This window comes from Saccostrea cucullata, unplaced genomic scaffold (assembly GCF_032062105.1).
Source record: "Saccostrea cucullata isolate Sc308-1 unplaced genomic scaffold, CSIRO_AGI_Scuc_v1 ctg1149, whole genome shotgun sequence".
Taxonomy (NCBI): domain Eukaryota; kingdom Metazoa; phylum Mollusca; class Bivalvia; order Ostreida; family Ostreidae; genus Saccostrea; species Saccostrea cuccullata.
This window is the reverse complement of record NW_026935988.1, coordinates 237,980-264,130: the sequence shown is the minus strand read 5'-3', so window position 1 is coordinate 264,130 and position 26,151 is coordinate 237,980. Positions and strand designations below refer to the sequence as shown.

The 26,151-nt window shown below is 32.1% G+C and overlaps 1 protein-coding gene across 1 annotated transcript; it reads right to left on the bottom strand.

Annotated features, from left to right (window-relative positions):
* Window positions 1–2,062: 2,062 nt before the first annotated feature.
* On the bottom strand, window positions 2,063–16,729 carry LOC134244418 (disintegrin and metalloproteinase domain-containing protein 10-like). Its single transcript, XM_062726687.1, has 18 exons — window positions 16,633–16,729; window positions 16,121–16,265; window positions 15,515–15,636; window positions 14,091–14,277; window positions 13,813–13,918; window positions 12,927–13,109; window positions 12,568–12,708; window positions 10,642–10,837; window positions 9,973–10,145; window positions 9,037–9,220; window positions 7,337–7,511; window positions 7,145–7,239; window positions 6,711–6,799; window positions 5,560–5,686; window positions 4,944–5,075; window positions 4,365–4,504; window positions 3,431–3,592; window positions 2,063–2,378 (listed from the first exon to the last, which is right to left on the bottom strand). Exons 1-18 carry the CDS (start codon window positions 16,688–16,690, stop codon window positions 2,304–2,306), a joined length of 2,490 nt encoding a protein of 829 aa, XP_062582671.1. The 5' UTR covers window positions 16,691–16,729; the 3' UTR covers window positions 2,063–2,303.
* Window positions 16,730–26,151: the final 9,422 nt, after the last annotated feature.

The following is a 26,151-nucleotide window of genomic DNA, read 5'->3' as shown; positions in this document are numbered from 1 at the left end:
TGTCTTTTTAATAAAATATATGGCAGCATATAATTACTTTTTAGTTATGAAAGTCTTATCTATTACAAATAAGTTGAATGCTTCTTTGCATCATCTTGTCTGAGTATAATTACGGCCGGGAAATGTCTACATATATAACAGACACATATATACATTTAGAACTAAAAATAATCATAAAATTAAAAGGACACATAATTATATATGATACGATTGCATTATTTTTTTTTAAGATACTAGAGTTAAAATGCAAAGCGTCCACAGACCTTTGTGAATTTTATTATTTTTCATTATTTTACACGGAATCGCATAGGCAAGGAAATATATGTATGTTGAAACTGTGGTAATTCATTCTATAACTCAATTATAGTTTTCTCGTCTAATTTTATTAATCAAAAGAATAAACATATTTATTTTATAACTACCCTGTAGATTTATTTTTATACTATAGCGTTCGGTAACACTTACACATGACATGTTTTACAGCAATAAAACTCTTATTTAAAAAATGTTGATTTTAAACATTATAGCTTTATACAAAAAAATCTTTAAGAAACTATAATCAATATTTTTAATTACTTAATGTATACGTATCGTTTTTCTAAGAATAATTTTTTCAACATTTATTTTGATTAGATAATTATTTATTCATTTATCTTTTTATTGTTTGTTTATATTATACCAACTGACATTTAAATTCAACAGAATAGTTTCAATGCAAAGAAAACATCAGAGGAATTCCAAAGAAATCGATCATCTTGCGTTCATCGTCCATTTTGCGCTTGCGTTTGCGCTTCGTTCGCGTTCTGCGTTCGCTCACCATTCACCGTTTACACAACGTTCACCAAGGTGCATTCATCGTTCACTGACCGTTCGCTCTGCGTTCGTTCACTGTTCGTTCAGTGTCAAGTAGCGAAGAAGAACGCGTTTAAGATACTCTAAATCAAAGTTTTCAAAGTGTTAACTTATAGTGTCAACGTTATCACTTTTGTATGTAAAAATTTTTAAAGTTATCATTATATATGATCATAGTTATTGCTAATAGTAAATCAAAATGTTCATACAGTCAAAGTTATCACTATTGTTTACTATAGTTAAATAATAAAATAATCAAATCTACTATAGTTAATAATAGTATTTTATTTATTGTGTTAGGATAAACATCAAATTTTGGGTATGTTAGCACTGGAATGCATTACTAGTATATGAAATCAAAGTAATACAAGGCAATATTCAATATGTCGAAAAATTTGCATTACATATAATGGTAATGAAAAGCTTTACTTCGATAAGTCTTTTGCAATTGTTATCCTGTTTGATATGTACGTTTTGGTGCATATGCAATATCTTCTTTTGTAACATTCGTGCTCTGTACATTGTAGCATCCGATATGTGTAATTTTGATTGAATTCTAAAGTTTACGTTTTGTTACATGCGTTATATGTACTTTTTTGCATTAATGTATTTTTCAGTTGCATGCTCGATGTGAACTTTCGGCTGCATGCTCCATATGAGCTATTAGTTGCATGCCCTATATGAACTACTGGCTGCATGCTCCATATGAACTATTGTTTGCATTGGTTGCATGCTCGATGTGTACCTTATTTGCATGTGTGTACTTTTGTTTGCATGTAAAATATTTTCTTTTCTTTTACATTCATAACGTGCATTTTTTATAGCATAAATGATGTATACTCGAGTACTTCGATAGCATACATGTAAAACACTTGAACTTTTGGTAGCACCGTACATATAAACGTTTATTTACAGGGAAAGACAAGCTATGGACGAGAACTCTTACGTTCCTTATCTCATTGAGTTTCAAAAGAGATCTAGAGAGAGAGAAAAGAAGTTGATGTGACTGAACTACATACAGAAAAAAAATGAATTGCAGCGATCTGAAACTTGTTTGATTTATTGAGTAGTGTGCTATTATCTATAAGTCATAAGTAGAATAAAATACTAACGTAACAAAGAGCAATCATAAGAGTTAAATAGTTTAATTTTAAATACATAAATTATTATTATTTTAGATATATATACGTACATATACATGTAACATTAAAAATTGTGCAATTATCTTATTAGAAATGTTTACACTGATTTTTTAACAAGTCTCTGGAATTCTAACAAAGAGCTACACTGATTCGTCACTCAAAGTAGAAGCAGTCAAGTAGAAATCCAATATACAACACAAATGGTTTCAAATCTCATCAGAGGCATCGGTCAGTTAACATATGTTAGTGGTTAAATTATATAATCAACCTCTATTTTAAGTTCATATGTCCTAAATTTTTCGTCTTAATTTACTTCTGCCTTTTTCTGTGTCCATGTGGGGAGCCCTTTGGAGAGGAATATGGCGGAGGGAATTCAGAAAAGCCCTTAATTGAGAGAAGAAAATTAATGTATGGTGTTATACGAATGATACGTGACAAATATTCACGTATGTTTAAATAAATCTGAAATTTTAAATCAAGGACGAACAGATCAAGAAAGGATTGACTAGAATAAAAAGTATGTTAGCTTTTTATCATATGCATTTCTCAGTCATACATCCAGCTTTCTAGAACCTACAACCTGATTATACACGTGTAATCGATTGGTATCTAAACTATGCATATTTTTCATGTCAGATAGACATCCAGCTATCTAAATCCTACATCATGATTATACACGTGCACTTCCCTGGTATCCACACTATTTACCATGCCTGATACACACCCAACTATCTAAGCCTTTCAATTTGACTTATATTTGTACTTCCCGGGTATCCATACTATTTACCATGTCAGATATACATCCAACTACCTAAAACATACAATCTGACCACATACATATACCATATACATCTCTTTCACAGTTTTAATTCTGCACACACATACGCACAGTCGCACACCCAACATTCTAATTATTATATCTTTCATGCTGACTTTAAACTTTTTACAATGAAACCTTTCGACACCCATCCTGTCCACACCTTTGTCGCTGTCTACTACTTGGACGCCACTCTTTCTGTTCTTTTACAACTTAACGTTACGTGCACTTTACCTTGCAATATTTACATCCACTATATTTTCTCCTTTATTTCTTAAGAAAACCCATTGCGTTAATCACTGCATGAACTACATTAGGCATGTCGCCTGTACAGATTTCTTGATCAGTGGCTGTTCCATCAATGAAACGTATAAAGACGTTCGCATCATTAATACAATAATTAAATTTTTTAATCCTTCTTTAAATGATTCTTTAAACAGATATAAATATAAACAATAAAATTTACGCGGGTTATGTATTTTTTCTGCAACAGCTGCTTCCGTTAATTCCAGTAATAACAAACAAAGAAAGCATTTTATTGTTTAATTAACCCACTTTATTACTTTTTATATTCTTCCCTGCTTCAACTCTTATCCTGTTAACCTAACGTCCAGCTTACCTTCCTGCGTCGGTCGTACTCAAACTCTCGCAGTGGGAGGTTCTGACTATATACCGGTATGTTGGGATTGGTACTGGGAGTATCATAGGATAATCCTTTTATGAAGATTCCCATAAATATAATCACACCAATCCCTATCAGAATAGTGGCCCACCAATGTTCCTAAAATCAAAAATGATAAACAGAACAAATTAAAATTTTAGTTGTAAAACGTCATTTGATTGGATAAAATATTGCCTATGTCATATAACATAAGCTGCGTACGTAACAATGAGTAACGTCAAGAATGTTTTACTTCGCTCGACTTTACATCAAAATATGCTCAGTTTGAAGTTTTATAAAACACAAAGTTATGTTATGTCGTATTACACAAGTTGAAATAAACTTCATTCCGTACGTAACATTTTAAATATACAGAAGCTGTCTAATCTGACATCTGTGAATTCCGTATCACTCTGATTATTTTTCCTTTTCTTATTTGATGCCTTTTGTAACGTTTTCCGTATTCTTGTCACTGTTCTCTGACATCATGCTTGACACACAAGGTGTCCCAGAGAGGTTCAATTTCTGACCAGAAAGCTCTCTCTGTTTGCACATACCCCCCTCCTTCATTTTTATGTATGGAGACCGCTGTATAATAAAAGTTGCAAGTTAGTGAAAAAAAGGATGTTGGGTGAAAAGAATATAGGTTAAGAAATAATCTTGTTTAGTTTATTAGAGAAAATGCCTTCTTTTTTCGTATTCTTAATAATGATTGTATATGCCTTTTATCAGTGACCAATATTTAGGAAGGCATACAAAATCCTGTCAATTGTGCTAGCTGTAACCCAGTTTCTGATGTCTGTCAATGTAACCTTATGGTTGTTACCTGTACTTAATATAACAAAGTTTTTTTTAATGTCGGCTAATGTCTTTACTATACTGTTGCACTTACTATTATCCAGTTTTTGATATTGGCCAAAGTTTCCTCACTGAACAAGAGGTTTGTCAATCTCCTTAAGGGTCCTTCATCACTCATTCCTCGGCATCGAGAGAATACGCCACAAACACCCGCGTAATCATTACAGACTGCACCTGAATATTAATAAACTCTATTGGTTACGTGGTTATTTGAACTTAAATGTACAGTAAGGTTCTATGATACTTTTTAAATAACAGGCTGAAAAAGAATCCTGGAAAAAGTACATACAACACACCAATGGGATTTTTTTGTTTTACTTAGTACATACTGGAATTTATAATCTCTCTCTCTCTCTCTCGCCCGGCTCTTTCTCTCTCTTTCCCACGCTCTCTTTCTCTGTATCCATATCTTTCTTTGTGTCTCTCTCTGTATTTCTCTCAGTGTTTGACATCTCTCTGCCCTAGTCTCTGTATACATATCTGTTTCTGTCTTTCTCACGATCACTCTATCTGTCTCTTTGTTTCTCTACCGTACTCTGTCTCTCTCTACCTCGCTATTCGCTATGTCCCTCTTTCTTTCTTTCTCTCTCTCTCTTTCTCTCTCTGCTTTTACCTGCTGGCATTCGCACTCCGCCTGTAGAATTTTTCATCCTGTTGACTTCATCTATAAAAGTCTTGAATTCTCTAGACTCCAAACGGTGTTGATCGTTATTTGATTCATAGCACTTAGAGGAAGTATTATGTCCTAAATCAAGGAAGGTGTTCATTAAAAGATTAAAATAACTTCTGAAGCCTAGTTCATGTATGAGTCGAATAAGGCTATGAATGCTAGCGCACCTCATGAAATATGCCTTTTAGACAAATCCGTGAGATTTATACACCGATAATCACATAAAACTTCAAAATAAATTCCTTGACTTTTTTGCAGCATGAAAAAATACCTCTGCATCTTCTAGATTAACGTACAAAATGCAAAATAATTTGTAAATGTATGATTCATAAAAAAAAACATTACAGTGAGCTATTTTGATCATTTCATAATTTTGATACATTAAACAATTATCCTCCATATTATCCCTTCTTTTTTTAGTTGTCTCAATAGCAAAAAAGGGAAAATCAAAATAAGAAAAATTATAAAGTTATACAGGACGAACCTTTTCTCTCCCATCTACAACTCCAAAATTTAAGCGAACTAGCCAGTATAAAGAAAATTTTAGTCTTTAGCTTACTACAGGCCAAATAACACAGTTCCACTCTGTCCTCCGCTGTAAGATCTCCTGTCTTTCTGACGAAGCATTGTTCCCACCTTGAAGTGTAAAAACTGTTAATTCTTAGACACAGGGAGCCAGAACAAAACTGAAATAAAACAAAGTATGACGTCAGTATAAAGCATAAAGCCAGGTACACTGAGAGACAATCTGGTCAGTCTACCATGGTAATAAGTCTTAGTTATGTTTATTCTTATATTAGAGAGATACTGAATATTACGTAAGTATGCTGAAACGCAAAGGAAAACAGCATCCTTTTTCAGAAGAAAATATTTTATATAAGATATAATTTTGTACCTAGAATGTATGGACATTTCAAACTCGGTAAATTAAAGGTTAATCAATGCATTAACAATATATTGATTGTCTCTATAAATATTAGGCGTGTTTCTATGGTCGTCCTTTACCTAGCTACTTACCACGCACATATAGTTAAGTAGATATAAATTTCAGTTCCCCCTAAAATACAATTTGAATAATGAACCATATAAATAAAGACAATGTCAGCAGGTACCATTACATAATGATCATTTGATCTATCTTAATCCTTTTCAATTTTGAATAATAATAACACACAAGGAAAGTTCGTTTTCACTTTTTGATTATCTTTTAACTTTAGAAAGTACCACAAGATTGTTAAAACATATCTTCTATCGCCCAATCAATAACAACATGCAAGACCACCATGAACAACTATTGCAAGTTGATGTCTACGATGCTTTATGTTTATCCCTTTTTGGAAATCTGAGCGAATTTTTTTTTTCTTTTTTTTTTTTGCATTTTGTGACATTTTTAAATGCCTCCTGTTTACATGAGGTCAAATTTTCTTTAACCTCGAGGAGTGTATAGGAAGTCTTGGAATTCCAGTCAACGGACTGTCATTATTTCTTGTATATCATACGTAATAGCCTTAAATCAGAGGTAGGGTCAGGTGACATGGAGGAGTGAGCATCCCTTGCCGACAGGTCACACCCTCCGTGTGGCCCTTGTCATGATTTGGGGAAAAATGGGAAAATCACAATTTGGTGTGTAAAGAATGGTCTACCTATTCGTACGAAAAGAGTCAATCAGTATTTGATTCAAGTATTATACATAATTATTATTATACTTACCCCGTTAAGACAAACTTGGGAGAAATCATCACAGAATGTCAAGTCTGGTTTCTTCTTTGACCCAGGACAAGTTGATGAATCCCCAGTAATCGATCATTAAGAAAAAATACATTGGTGCGTATCAAAATGTTTGAAAATATGTCTTTGTATTTGAAAATAATTATACATTGACACAACTTTATATTTTCAAGTTTTACAGATAATGCTTGTGTAAATTGACAAAAACCATATGAAAATAAAAGTTATTTTTAGCTTATTCTCTACATCAAAGATATTCAATACTTATTTGATTTAAATCATATCAGTTATATAAATCCGTACTTTGTTTACTTTTTTCAGTAAATTAAAAAGAAACAAAAAAGCAATATACTCAGCACATTTCCATGTTCAATAGCACTGCTTACGTGAATTTATATCATTTTAAGGATATGTGCAATTTTGTGCCTTCAGACATTCTGTTGAGGATCGACATTGTTTGTCAGTGCCCCAAAACCCACATTCAGATGAACAACACGCTCCTTGGCTAGGACTGTGGTTAAAGGAAATAAGAATATCCTATAAATTAACAGATATGTAATAAATATCTAACAGATGAAAAATTGGTTATTTACCGTTTGAATATGTACCTGCAATTATATTTTTCATTGGTCATTTGGTTGATTTTCAGTGTACAGGCATTACTGTCAGAGCCAGATGTTTGCTGTGGGTTACAGCATTTATCAGTACAGTCTGTATCATAGCCACAGTCGCACTCCTCCCCTTTTTCTACCATTCCATTACCACAGAACGCCATGTTAGACTCTACCGAATAATTTAATGTGAAGATGAAGGTCATTTATTATGAATCTCAAAAGTCAAAATTAGAACAAAATCAATTGAGAAAAATACAATCACAAACGCCTAAAACTTAAGAGGTGGAATCAGATACTAAGAAGATTAATGTCAGTACGGATCAATCTCTAGCAGTTCATTATAAAAAAATATTCCTGGTATATTCTGTTAAAAAACGTCAGTCCTTTTTCGAACTTTCTTTGTATAAAAGTGCAGGGAACTAATTTTGTTACAGTATCGATGCTGATTTGAAAGGTTCCTATAATTGCTGATTTGAAAGGTTCCTATAATTGCTGATTTGAAAGGTTCCTTTAATTGCTGATTTGAAAGGTTCCTTTAATGGCTGATTTGAAAGGTTCCTTTAGTTGCTGATTTGAAAGGTTTCTTTGCTTGCTGATTTAATGTTAGTTATCCTTATCTTGACGCTGCCGGAAGTAGCACCATGCTACCAGAAGGAGATTATTAAATTTCATTTAAAGCAATAACTGTTCCTTATATAATTATTAAAACATAATAGTTCACTTTGTATAAATAATTCGAATACTTTAATAAGTTATTTCCCTTGTTTTCATTCTTTTATAGACCACCTTTGGTTGCTGATGCTGATCCTGGTAATATGCTTTCTTTTTTAAATGTTGATCCTGATGCTAGCTGGATGCTGATGCCACTTTTGCTTATGCTGAGCATACAAATTTAGTTCCTTGCATTGCACTTTATATAATTTGAGTGGAATTTTAGGTCAAATTCTGTTCCTCATCTCTACATTTCACTGTCATTGCAAATAAGGCCATTTTATTAAGTGCAATTTTTTTTTAGTTTTCGATATAATGCGTTGTAGAATAAAGATGTCATACTACTAGTTTATGTTCTCGGGAGGATTGATTGATTGATTGCTGTAAGTTACGTCCAATTTGAGAGTTGTTCACTCATTCAGAGATGCGCAGGAGTGTTAAGGCAATATTCAGAATATTCTAACTTGATAAAATGATTGTTTTGTGAAACATTACAACGTAGTAGTAGGCGAGATAACGTCAATTTTAAAACACAAGTTGTCATGATATTGCAATTTAGAGATGTAATTTAACTTCAGAAAATGATTAGAAACATGTAAACACTAACACAAATTAAATGTTTTTATTTTAAAACACAGACCTCCGAATCATCAGAGGTTGGATCAGGTACCATGGAGAGTGAGCATCCCCTGCCTATCAATTATTTTTGAATTCGAATTAAAAGTGAGGAAGAATATGTAAATAGTTACAAGATCTTTGTCTGTAACGTGTTGCTAAAGTAGCATATTTAAATTTTTAAATATAATTTTTTTAATGGCTTTATGTTTTTCCTTCAATATGGTCTTTTTGAAATTATTTAACATCAAGTTCTGAGCAATGTTCTTGGTCTATTGTTTTAAAGGTATAAGCATCTACAGTATTTTTAGAACAATAACATGCTTCAATCAAAACAATTTATAAATGTATTTGAATTTTTAACTTACGTGTAAAGCAGTTGTACTTTCCATTCCTCTTATTAACAACAGCAGCGATGACATCAGTAAAGATATTTTTAGAACAGAGAGAGAAGTCGTCGTTGTTTGGGAGATTTCCCTTTGTGGCGCTTGCGAACATGATATAGTTTCCTTGGTCAGGCGTGGTTTGAGCACACGTTTTACCGTCATCGTGCTAAACAGAATACTATAATTATTTATATCACAGCTTCTAAGAAATAACTGATTTATTTTTACATATTTTATATAAACGTTTATATTAGAATTCATTAACGTTTTAAAAATTAAATTAAGGAATTCTTCTGCTGAAATTTGTCAAATTTTAGAACAAACTAAAAACATTCACTGTAAAGAACCTTGTATGCACAAAAGTAAATTATACATATTTTGGGGGATATTTACAAACTAATGTGTGTAAAGGTGTTAATATTGTGTCTAGCTTTTGCATTTTTAAGATAGAGCACCTTGCCTTTACCCCAAGGAAAAAAAAACAAAGACAAAAAAATACTGGTGAACAACTATTTACTTACGTGGATAAAATGCCCGAAAATGAGGAGTACAATCATTTAATCTTGGACTATCAAAATGTTATGAATGCTTGATTTGATCCCAAATTAGTAATAATCTGTGCATTTCATTTAATATATGTTTTTCTTTATTAAAGAAAAAATAACTCTTTCTGGATAAAATACCACAAGTCAAATTTAGCCCGCAGTGTATAAAGGGCTCGTTAGAGGTATATAATCAATAAAATTTTCTTCAAAAATAAAGCTATAAATTGTTGTAATCTTCTTTAACAATACCATTTAGGTGTATACAATGTTCAAAAAGATCCAAATTAAAGTAAAGGTGCTTTAATAACAGAAATAACCAAATAAGAAAGAATATATCGGTACGCAGACTCTTGTGCTGAAAAAAATAATTTACTGGAGATCCCATGTTATGTCCGACTTCATGAGCGAATGTGAGCTCTGAGATACGTGGTGGGACACGTTTGCCGTAGTTGAGTAGAGTAACCACTCCCGTATTAAGACTTTTTTTGACATCAATAGCACCTTCCCTGTAAGATTTGTGTCTTTCACATACGCCACCTGACGATGCTACAAGTAAATATAAATATTGTTTGTGGTCGATATAAGTACGTAAAATTATTTCGACTCAGGAAAAAATACCTTTATAATTTTTTTTATCAGGTCCTATAAGATTGATAAGAACTCTCTACTGCGCTACACAAAATCATGTGTAAGTTCGTTTTGCCTTGACGTCAAAGTTCATTTTGTCATAATAAGTTATCTCTACCATGATTGATAATTTTAAATCTTTGAATTATTGATCTAAATTCTATTAAATGTACAATGAATGAATTCAAAATAAAATTGAAGAATTAAAAAAAAAACATTCAATAAATTTTTTTCTGTCAATCGGCGGATGTGACCGGTCAGGGGATACTTACTACTTGCAAATTTTGTATTAGTTAATGGACATTTGATCTTTAATACAACTTTTCGTAACCTTTATATATTTCATGGACAGTTTTCTGCTTTGCTTGTGAACGTATTTATATCAAATAGGTTTTGAGATAATCATTTATTATACCTGTGGATGACCCGACCCATGCTAGTCCCAGCGTCCCTTGTAGAAAATCTCGGTAGGTAAAGGTGTAGGCCAGACAGAAGTCGTCATGATTAGACAGAGAGTGAAGATTGAGGAAGTTACTGACGTCTAGATTCCCCTGACAGAACGCCGTCTTCTGGAGGGCATTGTTACAGTTCTCCGTGTTGTCTGTCATGACCTGAAAAATATAATTATCTTATTTCAAAGGTGGTAAAAACATTTGTTAAAAAAAACTCAAAAAGCTCAGCAAAACATTAATGTAAAATTTTATTTAAAAATCAGCTCCCAATCTATATATGGTAAAGAAATTGCATAAATCAGATGTGAATACCCCCAAAAAGTCCAAGGAACTTTTAGACAAATTGAAATCACAAGATTCTACCAAAATCAACAGCTTAAAAAATTACGACTTTTCAAGTTTATGCACTACCATTCCCCGCGATAAATTATAACGTCCAGAATTTACGATATCATTGACAGCTGCTTTTTCAATAAAAATTGAACTCTTAAATTTACTTACCTTGTAATTGGTCATTTACTAAATTATTTTATTAAGAATAAACATTCTGATCGTACACACAGGTACTCTGAAGTCGATATCAGAGAGATGCTTGAGTTTTTGATTGAAAGTATCTATGTTGTTTTTGGTGACCAGATCTTCAAACAATCTATTGGAATTCCCATGGCTACCAATTGAACTCGTTAGTTGTTCCTTTTTTTAGCTGACCTATTTTTATATTCATATAAAGTAGAATTTGTGCAAAATCTTGTTCGTGAAAAGAAGAAAACACTTGCTGCGGCCTTCAACTCGACATTTAGATATATCGGCGACGTTTGTCAATTAACAACTATTGGGTTTGAGATAAACATCTGTTTCATTTTTGGATATTTTACTTGAAAAAGCAGTCAGTGGTAATCCTATGATAAACGCGATGACCTTAATTTTTCAACTCAAATGATTCGATACGCAAGAGCATGCTCTGCCTATGAACAATATCTAAAACGAGTAATATCACTGACGAACAAGGTGATGAAACAAGAATATCTGCAGTCTTGTTTAAAGTCATAATTTCTTAAGTTGCAAGGTCGATACAATGACCATGTCAGCAAATACAATTTATCATTAAGTCAAATGTTGACTGACATTTTTCACACTAACTGTTAGTCCATTATTTATACACTGAATTGACGGCGGATTTTTCCGTTATTTCCCGATCCTGACAATTAGGAGCACATGGTGGGTGTGACCGGTAAGCAGGGGATGCTCACTCTTCCATGGCACCTGATTCCACCTCCGATATTTTAAATGTCAAGTTTGCTCTGCTCCTATTTTGTATTGTTTAATGGACTTTGATCTTGAATGCTGTTCGTTTTCTCCATGTGTTTCTTAAAGCATTTTGTTGGGAATATTTGAAAAAAAAAATGAAAAATATCAACAGAATGAAAATGATGCCTTGTTTAAAATTCTTTTTAGGCGAGGTCTTCAACTGAAGACATTTTTATTAATGAAATACAACCACCCAACATGAAATACTATACAGATAAAGGAGGTAAACTGGGTCATACTAGAATAGTTCGTTCTAATATTACACCATAGATACGCCTTCAAGTGGAATGGTTTTCTAATCCATTGTAAAAAGATTTGAAAAAGACATCTTTTTATCTGTTTTAAATCTAAACAGATTTGGATATTTTACATTTATGATGATCAGTCTATCAAATAACAACGATGTTACCAAAAAAAAAAAAAAGACCAAGCACAGAGGTTTAAAAGACGACCAGTATTTTAACATTAAATATTAAACATTTAAAACATATAATGGCAGACTTTCAATGTTGTAAACGGAGAGTTTAGAAATAAGACAAATCCTTTTTTACAATTAAATGATAAGTACAAATCTTATTTACCGTTGTCCGCTGGATTTGAAATTGAACGAAACAAGGGATTTTAGACGTGGATTTCAGTCTTGTTCGGCGGAAAATTTCATTCAATGCGTTAACATGGCTGCTGAATAAGGATAGAATTTCGTTTTTGGCTGCGATTTCATTCTGAAAATAAATGTTTATATCAACTCCTTAAATAGCTGTGAAATGATCTGTATGATATGACGTTTAACATTTTTTAGAAACATTGGCCATCTTTCACCCAAAAACGTTTCAGACTGTTAGATTTATTGCTGTTTTTAGCAATGTAAAAACATAATTTCAGTCAATAATCATAAAAGAAATATTTTTTTATCAATAAGATGAGAGGTGATGAGAATTACATTGTTGCCAAGATCGGCGTTGAATTTGTTGTATAATACTGGGTCTGATCTCAGGTACAGGTTACAGGTGTTAGGTAGTGAGTTATCACAAGTTTCCTCTGCGGCCGCCCGTCTTCCTCGAGTCGTGGGATCGTTGATCTCTGAAGAATACTTGTTGTGGTTTTCCCTATGGCTGTAGTTAATCTAAACATGTTATTCAAAACGTTTTAAATAACTTTCCTTAGACATCATGCTTGGAATATTTTTAGCTTATGTAAATAGAATGCAAAGAAGCATGTCACATGACTGCATAGATCACGTGATTTGTACATGTACAGAATGTTGGCAGAATGTTGGCAGATGTCAATTTAAGTCGGAGCGGACAATTTGAATCAATTAAGTCCACTAAAATCTCACATTTTAATTGTTTTATGTAAGTTATTCAATTAGTTCGCGAACTTCTTGATCACCCCTAGTATATATGTACTAAAAAATCAAAATAGTAGATTCTTAATTGGTTGATATTTTTTGTTCTTATTTTGGTATAAAAATAATACAAGCTGTATAAAGTAAATCATTTACGCCAGGAATTAAATAAACTAACATTTACTAAGTAGGTGCCAAGAGGCTAAAAAAATACATGTACATTTTCTAATTTTCACGTAATTTGTAGGAGGAACATGGCATGTAGATAATTCATAAAATTGCATACAGTATAATTTCATGGCAACGTCAAATACAGGTGATTCTTAGCCATAAATGTCACTTTAAATAATTTATATTAAGGAAGTTTATCACACTAAACTGTGAAGTATTTGATTATAAAACTCGATATCAGTTTATTACTTAGCATCGAAATCTATTGAATAGAGCACTATTATTTCATTGATTTCTATCGAATACTCACCCGTTTTCTACGTAAATCAACCTCAGTCTCGGTTTGGTGGAGCATCCATTCATGATATTTGTCAACAGCGCAATTTCCTGTTCCGGCCTTTATACCTTCTGTGTATCTTTATCAAAATGGAAAAATATAATATGTGATAAGATGGTGAAAAATGTACTCATCTTTGGCAAAATATATAACCATATTCTCTTTTAAAAAAGTCTGTCAAACAGTTACATTTTAGAACATTTATATTATTTTCTTTATTTTAGCGATAGGAGCAAAATCATGAGAATTACTGGTATGGGTTTAAGACAAGGTGTTCTTCTTTATAAATTACAGAGTGGTAGAGTAATTTCTGTGCTTGGTTGAGACCGTAGAATCTGTACGCTGGTTCAACGTGGTACAACGTGTCACCTGGAATACTAATTGTCCCCCGGAAAATCCCCAGAATCACCGCTCCATGAACACGACTCCCAGGCTCATCTAAAAAAAAAAGAAGGGGGTGGATTCAAATGTAAAAAAAAAACAAAAAAAACAAAAAGGACATCGATAGCTATATATAAACTATCCTTTAGGTTCTAATAAGATATGTGAGAATAATGGTCTGTATTAGATATTAAACATCATGATAAAATATAATAACTTAAATTGAATCCTATTGACTTCCACTTAATATTAATGTGTTAGAAAATTAAAAGAGTCTCTTATAATAAGCGCACACAAACTCCTTTTAAGTAACAAAAATTAATAGTTCATATAGTACATAAGAGATAATGAAATAAAAGACATTGCATTGAATTACTTCAAATGATGGTATTATTCTCAAACAACCTGCAAGGAATTATCTATTAAGTAACCCTTATACTCGAACACATTACAAGTAGTACGCATATTTAGTTTTCTTTATTGAACATGTTTCTCTCGGTTGATTCGATACGCAAAATCATGTTCCAAGTATGTACATTTTCTACAACGAGGTAAATTATTGACAAACGAGTAAGAGAAACAAGAATATCAACAGTCTCCTTTCAATGCATCATATTAGTTCATGTTGGATTCAATGACCATGTCAGCAAATACAATTTATGATTGAGTCAATGCTGACTGACATTTTTCATACTAATTGTTACATGTAATACATTATTTACACACTGAATTGACGACGAATTTTCCCCGTTATTTCCGAATCATGACAAGGAGTACATATATCTCCTTATATTTATTGAGGATTACAAAAATTATTCAAGCTCAGATGTCCATAAAATAGACGTCATGCAAAATAGGAGCGGACAAAATACGGACCTTCAAACCATCAGAGGTGTGATCAAGTGCCATGTAAGAGTAAGCATCCCTTGCCGACCGGCCACACCCGCCGTATGGTCCTTGTCATAACACGAAAGATATTCATGAGTCTCATCTGAATGACTTCTCAGCTATGTTAAGGACAGATATGGAAAATGTGATCTTAGTCTTGACAAGGAGCACGCGGCGGGTGTGACCGGTCAGCAGGGGATGCTCACTCCTCAATGGCACCTGATCCCAACACTGATGTCCCGGATATCCGTGTTTGCTCTGCTCCTATTTTTATTGTTTTATGGGCTTTGATATTGAATACTGTTCGTTATCTCCATATCCTCCTTACAAAACAGATATCAGGTGTGAATAACTTGAACATATAGTCAACTTTATGAATGATTTAATTGTATCCAGAACGCCATACCTAATACTGATCCCTCATAAATAAAAGAAAGATTCACTAAATCTTCCGTCCCGTTGCTGTGGGTGGATCTAAAGTTTTTGGTAAAAACGGAGGTGGAAGGCTTCAAATTTAAATGGAATGATCTAAAGAAAATAAAATTGATGACCATAACCATCTCTCAATAAATGCAGTGATCGTTTAATACTAGTATAGAAAACAGATAAAGATAAACATCAGATTAAAATGGCTTGGAAATCGTCTTTTTTCCTATATTTTTAATGGTAGAACATTAAAACAGAAGGGACGAAATTAATAGCTCCCCAAGTTATATTGTAAAAACTGGATTAGAACTGTTTACGCTTTTTATAAACCTTCTTGTGGTTTCTGAAGCGTAAATTGCCCTAACCCAGATTATTCGTATAACTTTGGAGCTATTGAATTAATTCATTAATCAATACTACATATAGATGTCGAATACTGAGTATTTTTGAAGTCTGAATGATAAATCTTTAAATTGGTAATGTACATATAGCAACATGTTTTTATTACCTAATTACTCAAAAATCTAAATCCATTAAAGTGTCGAATGTTTACTTTTATGGTATATAAACCATAGAATTTCCGTACCTGTTATGAGCTGTAAATCTAAGTTCCAGTGTCTTGTTTTGTGTCGACCTTTTTGTCCTCAAGTGTTTGTTGTGGAGCTCCTGTGTGTCATAATTCAGTTTGTCATAATACTTTATGTAGTCGTCTATTGGTGCTTGTTTTATGTCTGAAGTTGTTTAAAATTAAACAAACCATAGATTTTTATTTATGTCATATAATATTTTTTCTGAAAAACTATTGTTAATTGAAAGTACATACTTTTTGTATGCTTTAGTAGTACAACAAAACCCCTTTTTCAGTTTAAAATTGTCAAACAGCTGTTATGGGTTGATCTATTGATACACTTAATTCATATAACAGATGATAGATTCAAATCCGAAGGAGTTCTGAATCAAAAATGTTGAAAAGGTATCATAAAAAAATCATTATTATGAAGTTTTTTTAGTTTTAATTTTTGTATTAGTATTTGAGAACGATTTTTATTCATATTTTTCTTGAGGGCATTTGAAAAGAAGAAGAATCCGCCAAATTACCTGCTAAACACTGTACCAGAAGTAAATAAAGGAGCAAAGATTTTTCAAAAATCTGCATCGTTTTAATGAAGAATATTTTAAAACGAGAAACGAAGAGTTGAAGAATTCTGTAAAAAAAAAAAAAAAGAAATTGATTTTGTTCATGAATCACTCCTTGCTAGTATAAATCATACTAAATATTCCAGTTGCAGTAGACATATGATTACCCGAAAAAAATAATAACTTCATTATCAAACTGACGGGAAAAAAACTAGATGTTGATTGAAATGTCACGAATGAATTAATTAACAAGTGTGAAAAAAGGTGAAAATTAAAATTCTTTACAAACCTCAGCTAATTCTTGAATGCTACTTCCTTTTCTAAAACTTTTCTTTAGTAAAAGTTAAAACATGACTGTTCAAGACAAATAAAGTTGACAATCATTGGAGTGCAAACAATCGTAAAACACATTTAAATGTTTCAAATGTGCAGGTAACAACTAACAAAGAAATGAATATCGGCAATGTTATATCTGTCCTAAACAATACTACGTAGGATCAAGACGGATAAATACCTCCATCTAACAAAACTGTTTGTATCGGATATTGTATCAGTCAAGCTAAATCTAATATTTCATTTGACATGTGTAACTTAATAGACACAGTTTTTAAAGATAAAAATCAAACTTTTTCCCCTATTTTCAAAGAGTTTCTGTCCTTTTTTGTTTCTTAACGAGAATTCTGCTAAAATGCTGACCTATAGCTACCGTGCTATTATAAATATTGGACATTTGCGTTGTTTAGGTTTTAGATGATCAGATATGATTGTGCCCATGGGAAAAGGGTGCTTATGGCAATTTTTACACATTTTGAGTTTTTCATGAATTTTGATAGAACAAGGTTAGGGGTTGTTAAAAGTGAATTTTTATGGTTCTTTTTCAAATCAATGAATGTTTTTTTTTTCATCGTTTATATCAGTGATATTTTAACAGTAAAATCATGACGTCATGTTACGTTTGCATCAGTGTTAAACATTGATTATAATTTAACTGCAGCTTTACTATTATATAAATGTAAAGAATATTTTTTTTATTATTATATCTTTTTAAAATAGTTGTTATAAATAGTATCCATCAAAGGTATAGAAACTTTTTCTCTCATCTATTTCAAATGGTTGCTATTAGTATTATCCAATCAATGCATGATATACGTGTTGTTTGTTTTACGCTTCGCTCATGTTGGGACGACAGAAAATTTACATCTCATAAGGTGCAACTTCCGGGCAGGAATTGTTTTGTAAATACACAGGATTAGTTCGAGAGTCATTACATTTTAAATAAGGCAACAATTTTGTTGTTTGATCTTATAAATCTGTAACATCTTCCCAAATGTGGAAAGGAAAAAAGGAATTGTCTCCGGGAACGACAGTACACTAGAATCTAACCAATTGTGTAAAATAAATTTGTTTTTCTTAAGGTCAAGATCTAGTAAATGAAAGGTGCCTACAGATATATCACATTTAAGAAATAAGTTCCTTTTACGATGCATTATAACTGTAGCAAGGTCAATAAGGTGTTTCGGGGCATAGTTTATAGGAAAACAAGATGAAAAATCATATTTTAAACTGTCATTTCCATTGAAAAATTAAGGAAACCAGTCATGAATATGGGATTTTTTTTCCATGTCGGACAAAGAAAATGAATCCAGATTGCCTACATTCTTTCAGAAAAGAATAAATTGTATGTTCATGGCCTCTTCATTAAAATGATGTTAAATTTAATATGGTATCGGTACTACTTTTCATGTAATTTCAAATTGATTTCCATGAAATTACTTTATTTTCTACAAAATTCTATTAGAGCGGTAAAGTACGGAAAAAGAAAATTTAACGTGATTATGACATCATAATGGATTTAGCACTAATAATGATTTAGCAATAATCAAAAAGTTAGTCTAAAGACATTTACTAGATCTTGACCTTAATATAAACATGATGAAGACAACAAGAGGCCCAAGGGCCTTGAATCGCTCTTCTGATAAATTGTACAATCTATCACTTCTACTTGGAGCCTCTAACCTTAAGTATTCTAAGATCCAAGTTGTATCAACTGACAAAGTCTGATGATTCTTAGCCAATTAGGACTGAAAATATTTTTAATAATAAAGCTATAAAAAACCATAAGTACATCACAGTGACCTATATTAAGACTGAAGTTTTCTGAGGACTCAAGATGTATTAATAAACAAAGATTGAAGATTCTAAGCCGATAAGTATTTGAGATATTTAAAAGTAGGTCACCGTGACCTACTTTTTTGTCTACATCCTTTGAAAACCCAAGATACATCAACTGACAAAATTTGATGATTCTAAGCCAAAACGTACCTGAGATATTCAAAAGTAAGTCACCATGACCTACTTTTTGATCGACATTCTCTAAAAACCAAAGATGCATCAACAAACAAAGTTTAGTGATTCTAAACCAGTTAGTACCACAGATACTTAAATAAAGCCATAAAATGTCAAAAATTAGGTCACTGTGACCTAATTTTTAGACATCATTCTCCAAAAAACCAAGATGCATCAACTTCCAAAGTTTGATGATTCTAAGCCAATAAGTACCGTAGATATGAAATAAAGCCATAAAATGTCAAAAGTAGGTCACCGTGACCTACTTTTTGGTCGTCACTCTCCGAAAACCCAAGATGCATCAACTCACAAAGTTTGATGATTCTAAGCCAATAAACACCTAAAATACTAAAATATAGCCATAAAATGTCGAAAGTAGGTCACATTGACTTACTTTTGGACATTATTCTCCGAAAACCCAAGATGCATCAACTTACAAAGTTTGATGTTTCTAAGCCAATAAGTTTGATGATTATAAGCCAATAAGTACTGTAGATACTTCAATAAAGCCATAAAATGTCAAAAGTAGGTCACCGTGACCTACTTTTTGGTTGTCACTCTCCGAAAACCCAAGATGCATCAACTCACAAAGTTTGATGACTCTAAGCCAATAAATACCTAAGATACTAAAATATAGACATAAAATGTCGAAACTAGGTCATCGTGACCTATATTTTGGTCGACATTTTTTAAAGTCACAAGATGCATCTGCTGACTAAGTTTGATGATCCTAGGTCTGAAGGTAATCAGAATATGCCTTTTAAACAATTCGAAAACAAATGCCTGCAAAATTCAAAAAGTAGGTCACAGTGACCTACAGTTTCATAAATATGTTTTAAGGTCCCAAGATGCATCAATTTACAAGATTTGATGATTCTAAACCTCTCAGTGTCTGAAATAATTGGATTAAATGTTTTAAAAAGAATTAGTCATAAAGTTCAATAAGTAGGTCACGGTGACCTACTTTTAAGCTGACAGTGTTCAAGGACCCAAGATGCATCAACTGACAAAGTTTGATGATCATAGGCCTTAAAGTGCCCAAAATATGCCTTCAAATCAACTTGAAAACAAATGCCCATAAAATTTGAAAAGTAGGTCACCGTGACCTACTTTTGAGTTAACATGATGTAAAGTCCTGAGATGCATCAACTTACAAGATTTGATGATCCTAGTCCTGATAGTAAGCAAAATATAAACGTTTTTATTATTTGTAAATTTAGGTCAACTTTAAAGTGACCTTGAGACCACGCCCTTTGCCCGAGGGTCATGCCTTGAACAATATTAAATCTTCAACATATCCTGATTTTTGTATATAAGTTTGGAGAAAATCTGCCTGGTGGTTCTGGAGAAGATTTTTTAGCAACCAGTACTTTTGGTTTTGTTTTCCTGATTATCTCCCCTTGTTTAAGGGTCTTAACCCTTATTTTAGTACAAAGGGTAGCCTTTGGGCCAAGGATACCCTGTGACAAATTTGACACTGATTGGAAAAGGGGTTCTTGAGTTATGGCCCATATTCTAAAAAGTTAACGCACATCGCACACCGCACAAATGGTCATAGCATTAGCTCTTTGAGCCTTTGGCTCAGAAGAGCTAAAAATTGTGAAATGCAATTATTTACTTAATATACACTACAATAATTTCAAGGACAATAATTTGATACACTGTACGAGATACATTGCATGTTGAGCAATACTCCATAAAATGTTTGTAAAAACAATTGGAAGGACCTCTGTCTTGCATATGGTAATAAAATTTTCACTTTCATTGAAGCAATACCCCTTCCAATCCCAACATTGAAGATTTTTTTTATCATTTACTCATAAAACATGCCGTTACTCACATGCATGGAATAATGTAGTGTCAGTTCCAAGAATTTTGGTTATGATAATTATGTTAGGGTATGATGTGGGGTGGAGGGGGTAGTGTAAAAAAAAAGGTAAATGACATACCTCTATATGTAGTCAACATGAGGTTATCGGCAGTTTATTCACAAGCTTTATTTAGGTAACACCCCCCCCCCCCCCCGCACATAACTAAATACACAACCCAGTTAGACTGAAAAAATATTCTTCAATTTATTTTCACGTCCTGTGTATGTCTTTTCAGATGATAATTATAAACAATGTCGTTTTCATAAACATTCAAGGATCAATTACTGTAAACCAACTTTTATTCGCGGATTTTCGCAGGTTCGCGATTATTGAGCACCGTCTCTTTTTCTATGCCCTTGCGTAAAATTAATCGTCTTTACGCCCGGTAAACTTAAAAGTACTGAGAACTATATCAACGAGTGAAATGGAACCGAAGTGTAACTTACATTGAAGTGATGTAATTCCGAGCATTTTGGTTATGATAAAAAAAAAAAGTTAATCCGAATTCTGTTTCATTGTGAAATTGATTAGTCGACCTATTCATTAATTTTAATCAAATAAATTTGCGCGCGATCAGAAATAATTTTATGTATTGTTTTAATAAACCGCGCTGTTTAATTTATAGTAAAAGATTAATTCAGTTTAGATAAGCGTCTATTACATTTACGTTATATTTCCTGATTGGCCGAATGCTGAAAAGATGGATTTTTGCAAAGGGGTACATTTAGCTAGGTATTCTGTTGTTTATTGGCGTCAAAAACAATTTAAGAATTTCAACGATTCTTCCTCCTTCACACTTTCTCTCTCGAATGATATTCTAATGTACGATGTGTCGATGTTTAATAAAAAATTTACATACCCATGTTAAAAGTACAGTGGAGCCTCATTTATCCGGACGCTTTGGTTCCCCGTCAATTTGTCTGGATGTGTGAAGCGTCCGAATATCTGAATTGCCAATTAAACAAGACTAAAAAAACATTTTGAAAATTCCGTTCCGATAAAAAAATTATTTTTGATATCAAAGTTAGAAATAGTAGTAAAAAGTCTGGACTATGTCGTGTCCAGAGTTAAGAGTAATCCTCTGTAATCACCAAAGTAATTCTGAAAAGGGTATGGCACGCATAGTCTCATATTTTCTTCAAACTTGGCATATAGTATCTTCCTAGGGTAAAACTTATATGTATGGCATAATTTTTTTCTGGACATCCCCTGTTACCATGGTAACCAGGATAAAAAATTTCTGATACATATATAGGGCTAAGAACAATTAAAGAACGGTATTAGCAGTAATTCGCCGAAAATAATACGATATTTTGATATTCTTTGTACAATTTTTTGATGTTATGCTTTGAAGTAAGGAAGATGCGAACTAAATTCTACAAATCCTAAGCTTTTTAAAATGTTTTGAACCGAGCAGGTCTGACAAGCGGCATTTTTTGGCTAATACCGTACTTTGTTCTTTGTTCATGGTAATCTTGCTAAAATCACACTTTTTACACCATCTGTGCTGATCCCATATTTAGGATTAGAACTCTGTTGCTAATTTCTTATAAAACTACAACATCAACACTTTCAATGGCTATCTTTAATATGTTTAATAATTATTTGAAAATTTTGTAATACTTTGTCAAACAATGGCAAAATATCAACTTTTCGAAATTTAGTCAAATCTGAAAAATAACAACAATTTGGGAAGTAAAATAAAAAAATTAGCAGAACTTTCACAATGTATCACTTATTTCATCTGAAGGTACTTGTCAAAAATAATGAAAATATTCAAAAACATTCATTGGCAAATAACAACAAATGTTGAACTATAACAAAATGAAAAATCATAAAATTGGCATTTTGCCAAAAAACAGCTTTGATGACCATTTCATATCACAAGATATATTTTTTCTTTTTAAATTAAAAAGTCAACTAATTTAAGCTTAAAATTTGTAAAATCAATGAGACATTGTCAGCTGAACCATAAAAGAATTATTTATTCATATCTATAGGTGAGAATATGATCATAAATATAGAAACCCCCCCCCCCCCAAATTTCTAGCACAATACAAAATAACAGTCCTCTATTACTGATTACTGCAGTTAATAATGCTACATCATAATTTCTAAAGTATATGTTTTTATAATACATGAACATGAAACAAAATACTGCAATCCAAAACACAAAAGAAAAATTACATAGTTACTTGCTACATATGATAGCACAAAAGGCTACAAAGTATTACAATTAAGACAAGTACTGTTGGCTTGTGAAATTTTTTTTTAACTTTCATCAATATTATCAACTACAATGTATTTTAATTAGCAAACCATATCATATGAAATTAAAAGAAGCTCTAAACAATGTATGTGTATCAAGAAGTGATCTGCAGACTTTCAATTACGGAAAAAAAATCATATAAAGGTATGCACATTGAGACTGTTAGTTCATTTTCAACAAGTACCTGCATTATTTCTACTAGAATGTTATGAATCATTCATGAACAGAATACACAGTTGTTGACTATTAAGAAAATGAATGTGAATATTAATTCGATTACTTATTCTTTGTCCAAGATAATGCTAGTAAAAATATTTTAATCTATTACAAATTGTGAAATAAATGGTAAGCAACAATTTTTTTTCTATCTGACTTCTAAGGGCAGATCACTCTTACTGCATAAAACTAATCCTACAAGTACAGCTCTTTAGTGTGCTGTCAAGAGCTTCCTTAATTAATGACCTCACTGAGTCGATTAGAAATTTGGTTGAATCTTGAGAATTTCCATTATGGAGACACACATGAATATTCTTATTTCCAATTTCATCTTCTGGAAAATCACTCTGACAAGCCAGCTACATTGCTCCTCGTTTGGGAAACTAAATCATTAGTAATGGACACCTTGGTACTTTCTAAGGAAATAATTTAATGCCATATCTCCAACATTTAAGACTTCACCGTTGTTTGGAGATTTTGTGATATTCAGCTTTGCGCTTTACATCCCCATTCATATATTTAAGATGACTTTTTTCCACCTGCAGAAGTAAATACAATTTTCAATATCTTCAAATGAAGACAAATATCAAATTGAATTAAATATACACATAAATGTAAAAGCAAACCCTAAATCAAGAAAGGTGTTTTTCTAATGATCATTATGACAGTTGTTCAAGTTAAACATGTCTTCTTTGATACATGCATATATTATAATAATGATTTTAAAAAATCATTTTGATCAATAAAAGAGAAATAAGCAGACCATATACTACATGTAATACTGTGTTATTCTAACAATTTAGATTTGATTTTTGAAACTGGTAACCTTGAAGAGAAATGCATCTATAAGCTATCCCAATTCCTGAAATTGTATTTTCCAAAATTAGCTCCAAGGTTTCATTCAAATTCTGTTATAGCAATGATTTACATGTGTATATGTAATTGTTCCTATTCCTTTTCATCCATTTGGTAAATCCTTTGAAAACAAAAACTGAATATAATCTAATTTTGTTAAAAATCACTTAATTCAACATAAAATTACTACTAATTTTATAATAAAAATCAATCAATGCATTAATTATCTCTCTGTCAACATGATCAAATCGAAAGTCATATCATCCTTACAAATATATGTACAGGTCAAGCACTATATATTGACAGAACTATTTATACATTTAGTTTTATATATAAGAGTATGTGTAATATATAAATGGCTGTAATATAAACGGATTTACTGTTATACACAAAGATTTAATCATGGTAATACATGTACCATAATTTTTCATCTTCAAATATTTTTATACACCTGGGTTTTTTTTCTTTTCTGAAAAGGGAAACTTTAACGTAATGTTAAGAAGAATAGATTGATTGTATAAAGTCCCTCAGTCTTGAGAATTTTTTAATACAAATATAAAGACACCACCACTTGCCACTCATCACTCACAGCCTTTGAGAAGTGAGGGATTTTTTTGTTCCAGTGCCTACTGCCACACAGGACCTCAGTTTAAACAGTCTCATCCGAAGGACTGGTCTCCATGTCCCACAGTGGGATTCGAACCTGCAATGTAAGGATAAACTCCTTACTTTGCAATCATAGAGCAGACGCTCTAACCACTGCATCGCGCAAGCGACTTAGAAGAATACATATACATCTTCTGAATTAATACTATCTAAAACAAAGAATGATATACATTTTTTTTGTATTTCGGAATCTATTGTTTGGTAATAAGAATATCATCTTATGCAAAGTGATCAATAATGCTATGAATGCATGGGATAGAACTTAACAGTGCAAAATATGTGGCTTTAATTTTTTTTCAGTCCCACAAATTTAAATGGAAAGCACTGACTGTTGGACAATCGCAGGCAATTTTTCTGTATTTTTCCTGTTTAGAGAATTCATGCATTGTAGATTTGCAAGAAAAAATAATTAAAAATATAACCCCCCCCCTTTTTGGCACTGAAAATTTGCATTTCATTTAGGATATATTTCACACCAGCTATTATAATTTATCCCATTTGGACAATTTGTTCAAACCTGCTGATGGAGACGCCCCCCCCCCCCTCCAAAAAAAAAATTCAAATTATCTCTGCTTCGAATTGTTTTTTAAAAACCTCCCAAGTATATATATTTATATTAATACATGTGTAGTCATTTACTTGCGAATTTTTTTTTAATAATAAGAAAAAAATGTTGCTTTGAAATGTAGGCCTAGCTCTCGACCTAGCCACAGGCACCTAAAGTATGGATAATAACCCCCCTTTTTTAACGAAAAAAAATGTAAGAGTGTATAATACCTCGAAAATAAAAAAATTCCCCGTCAAACACATCTACATGTTGTTATATGCAAGCAGATTGTACTTTTTCTCACGTTTAAAGAATGGCCCTATTTCGGTACAGTAAAAGTACCCTCGTGTGCCCATATTTCGACAGTCATTTAATGTGTTGCAATATTTTATGTTATGTAAACAATAATCCACTAAAATAAATTGAGCGGTAAATACATCATTCAAATTATATTCCTTCCTGTGTAAAGATTTAACCAATTTGTTTTATCTACTTCTATTGGTGAAGAATTCAAAAGTGACATATAAACAATGGGCGCCGCCATTACCGGGTCCTAATTTCGACGGTTACGTCATCGTTCGATATGCGAGCAATCAGGAAGGCCAAGCAAAACAAATTTTTAGTGGAAATGAAATTAGATTTATTTTTTGTTAAATAAGGTAAATTAATAGCAACAATTGTAAATACAATGTTTGATTTCATAATCATTT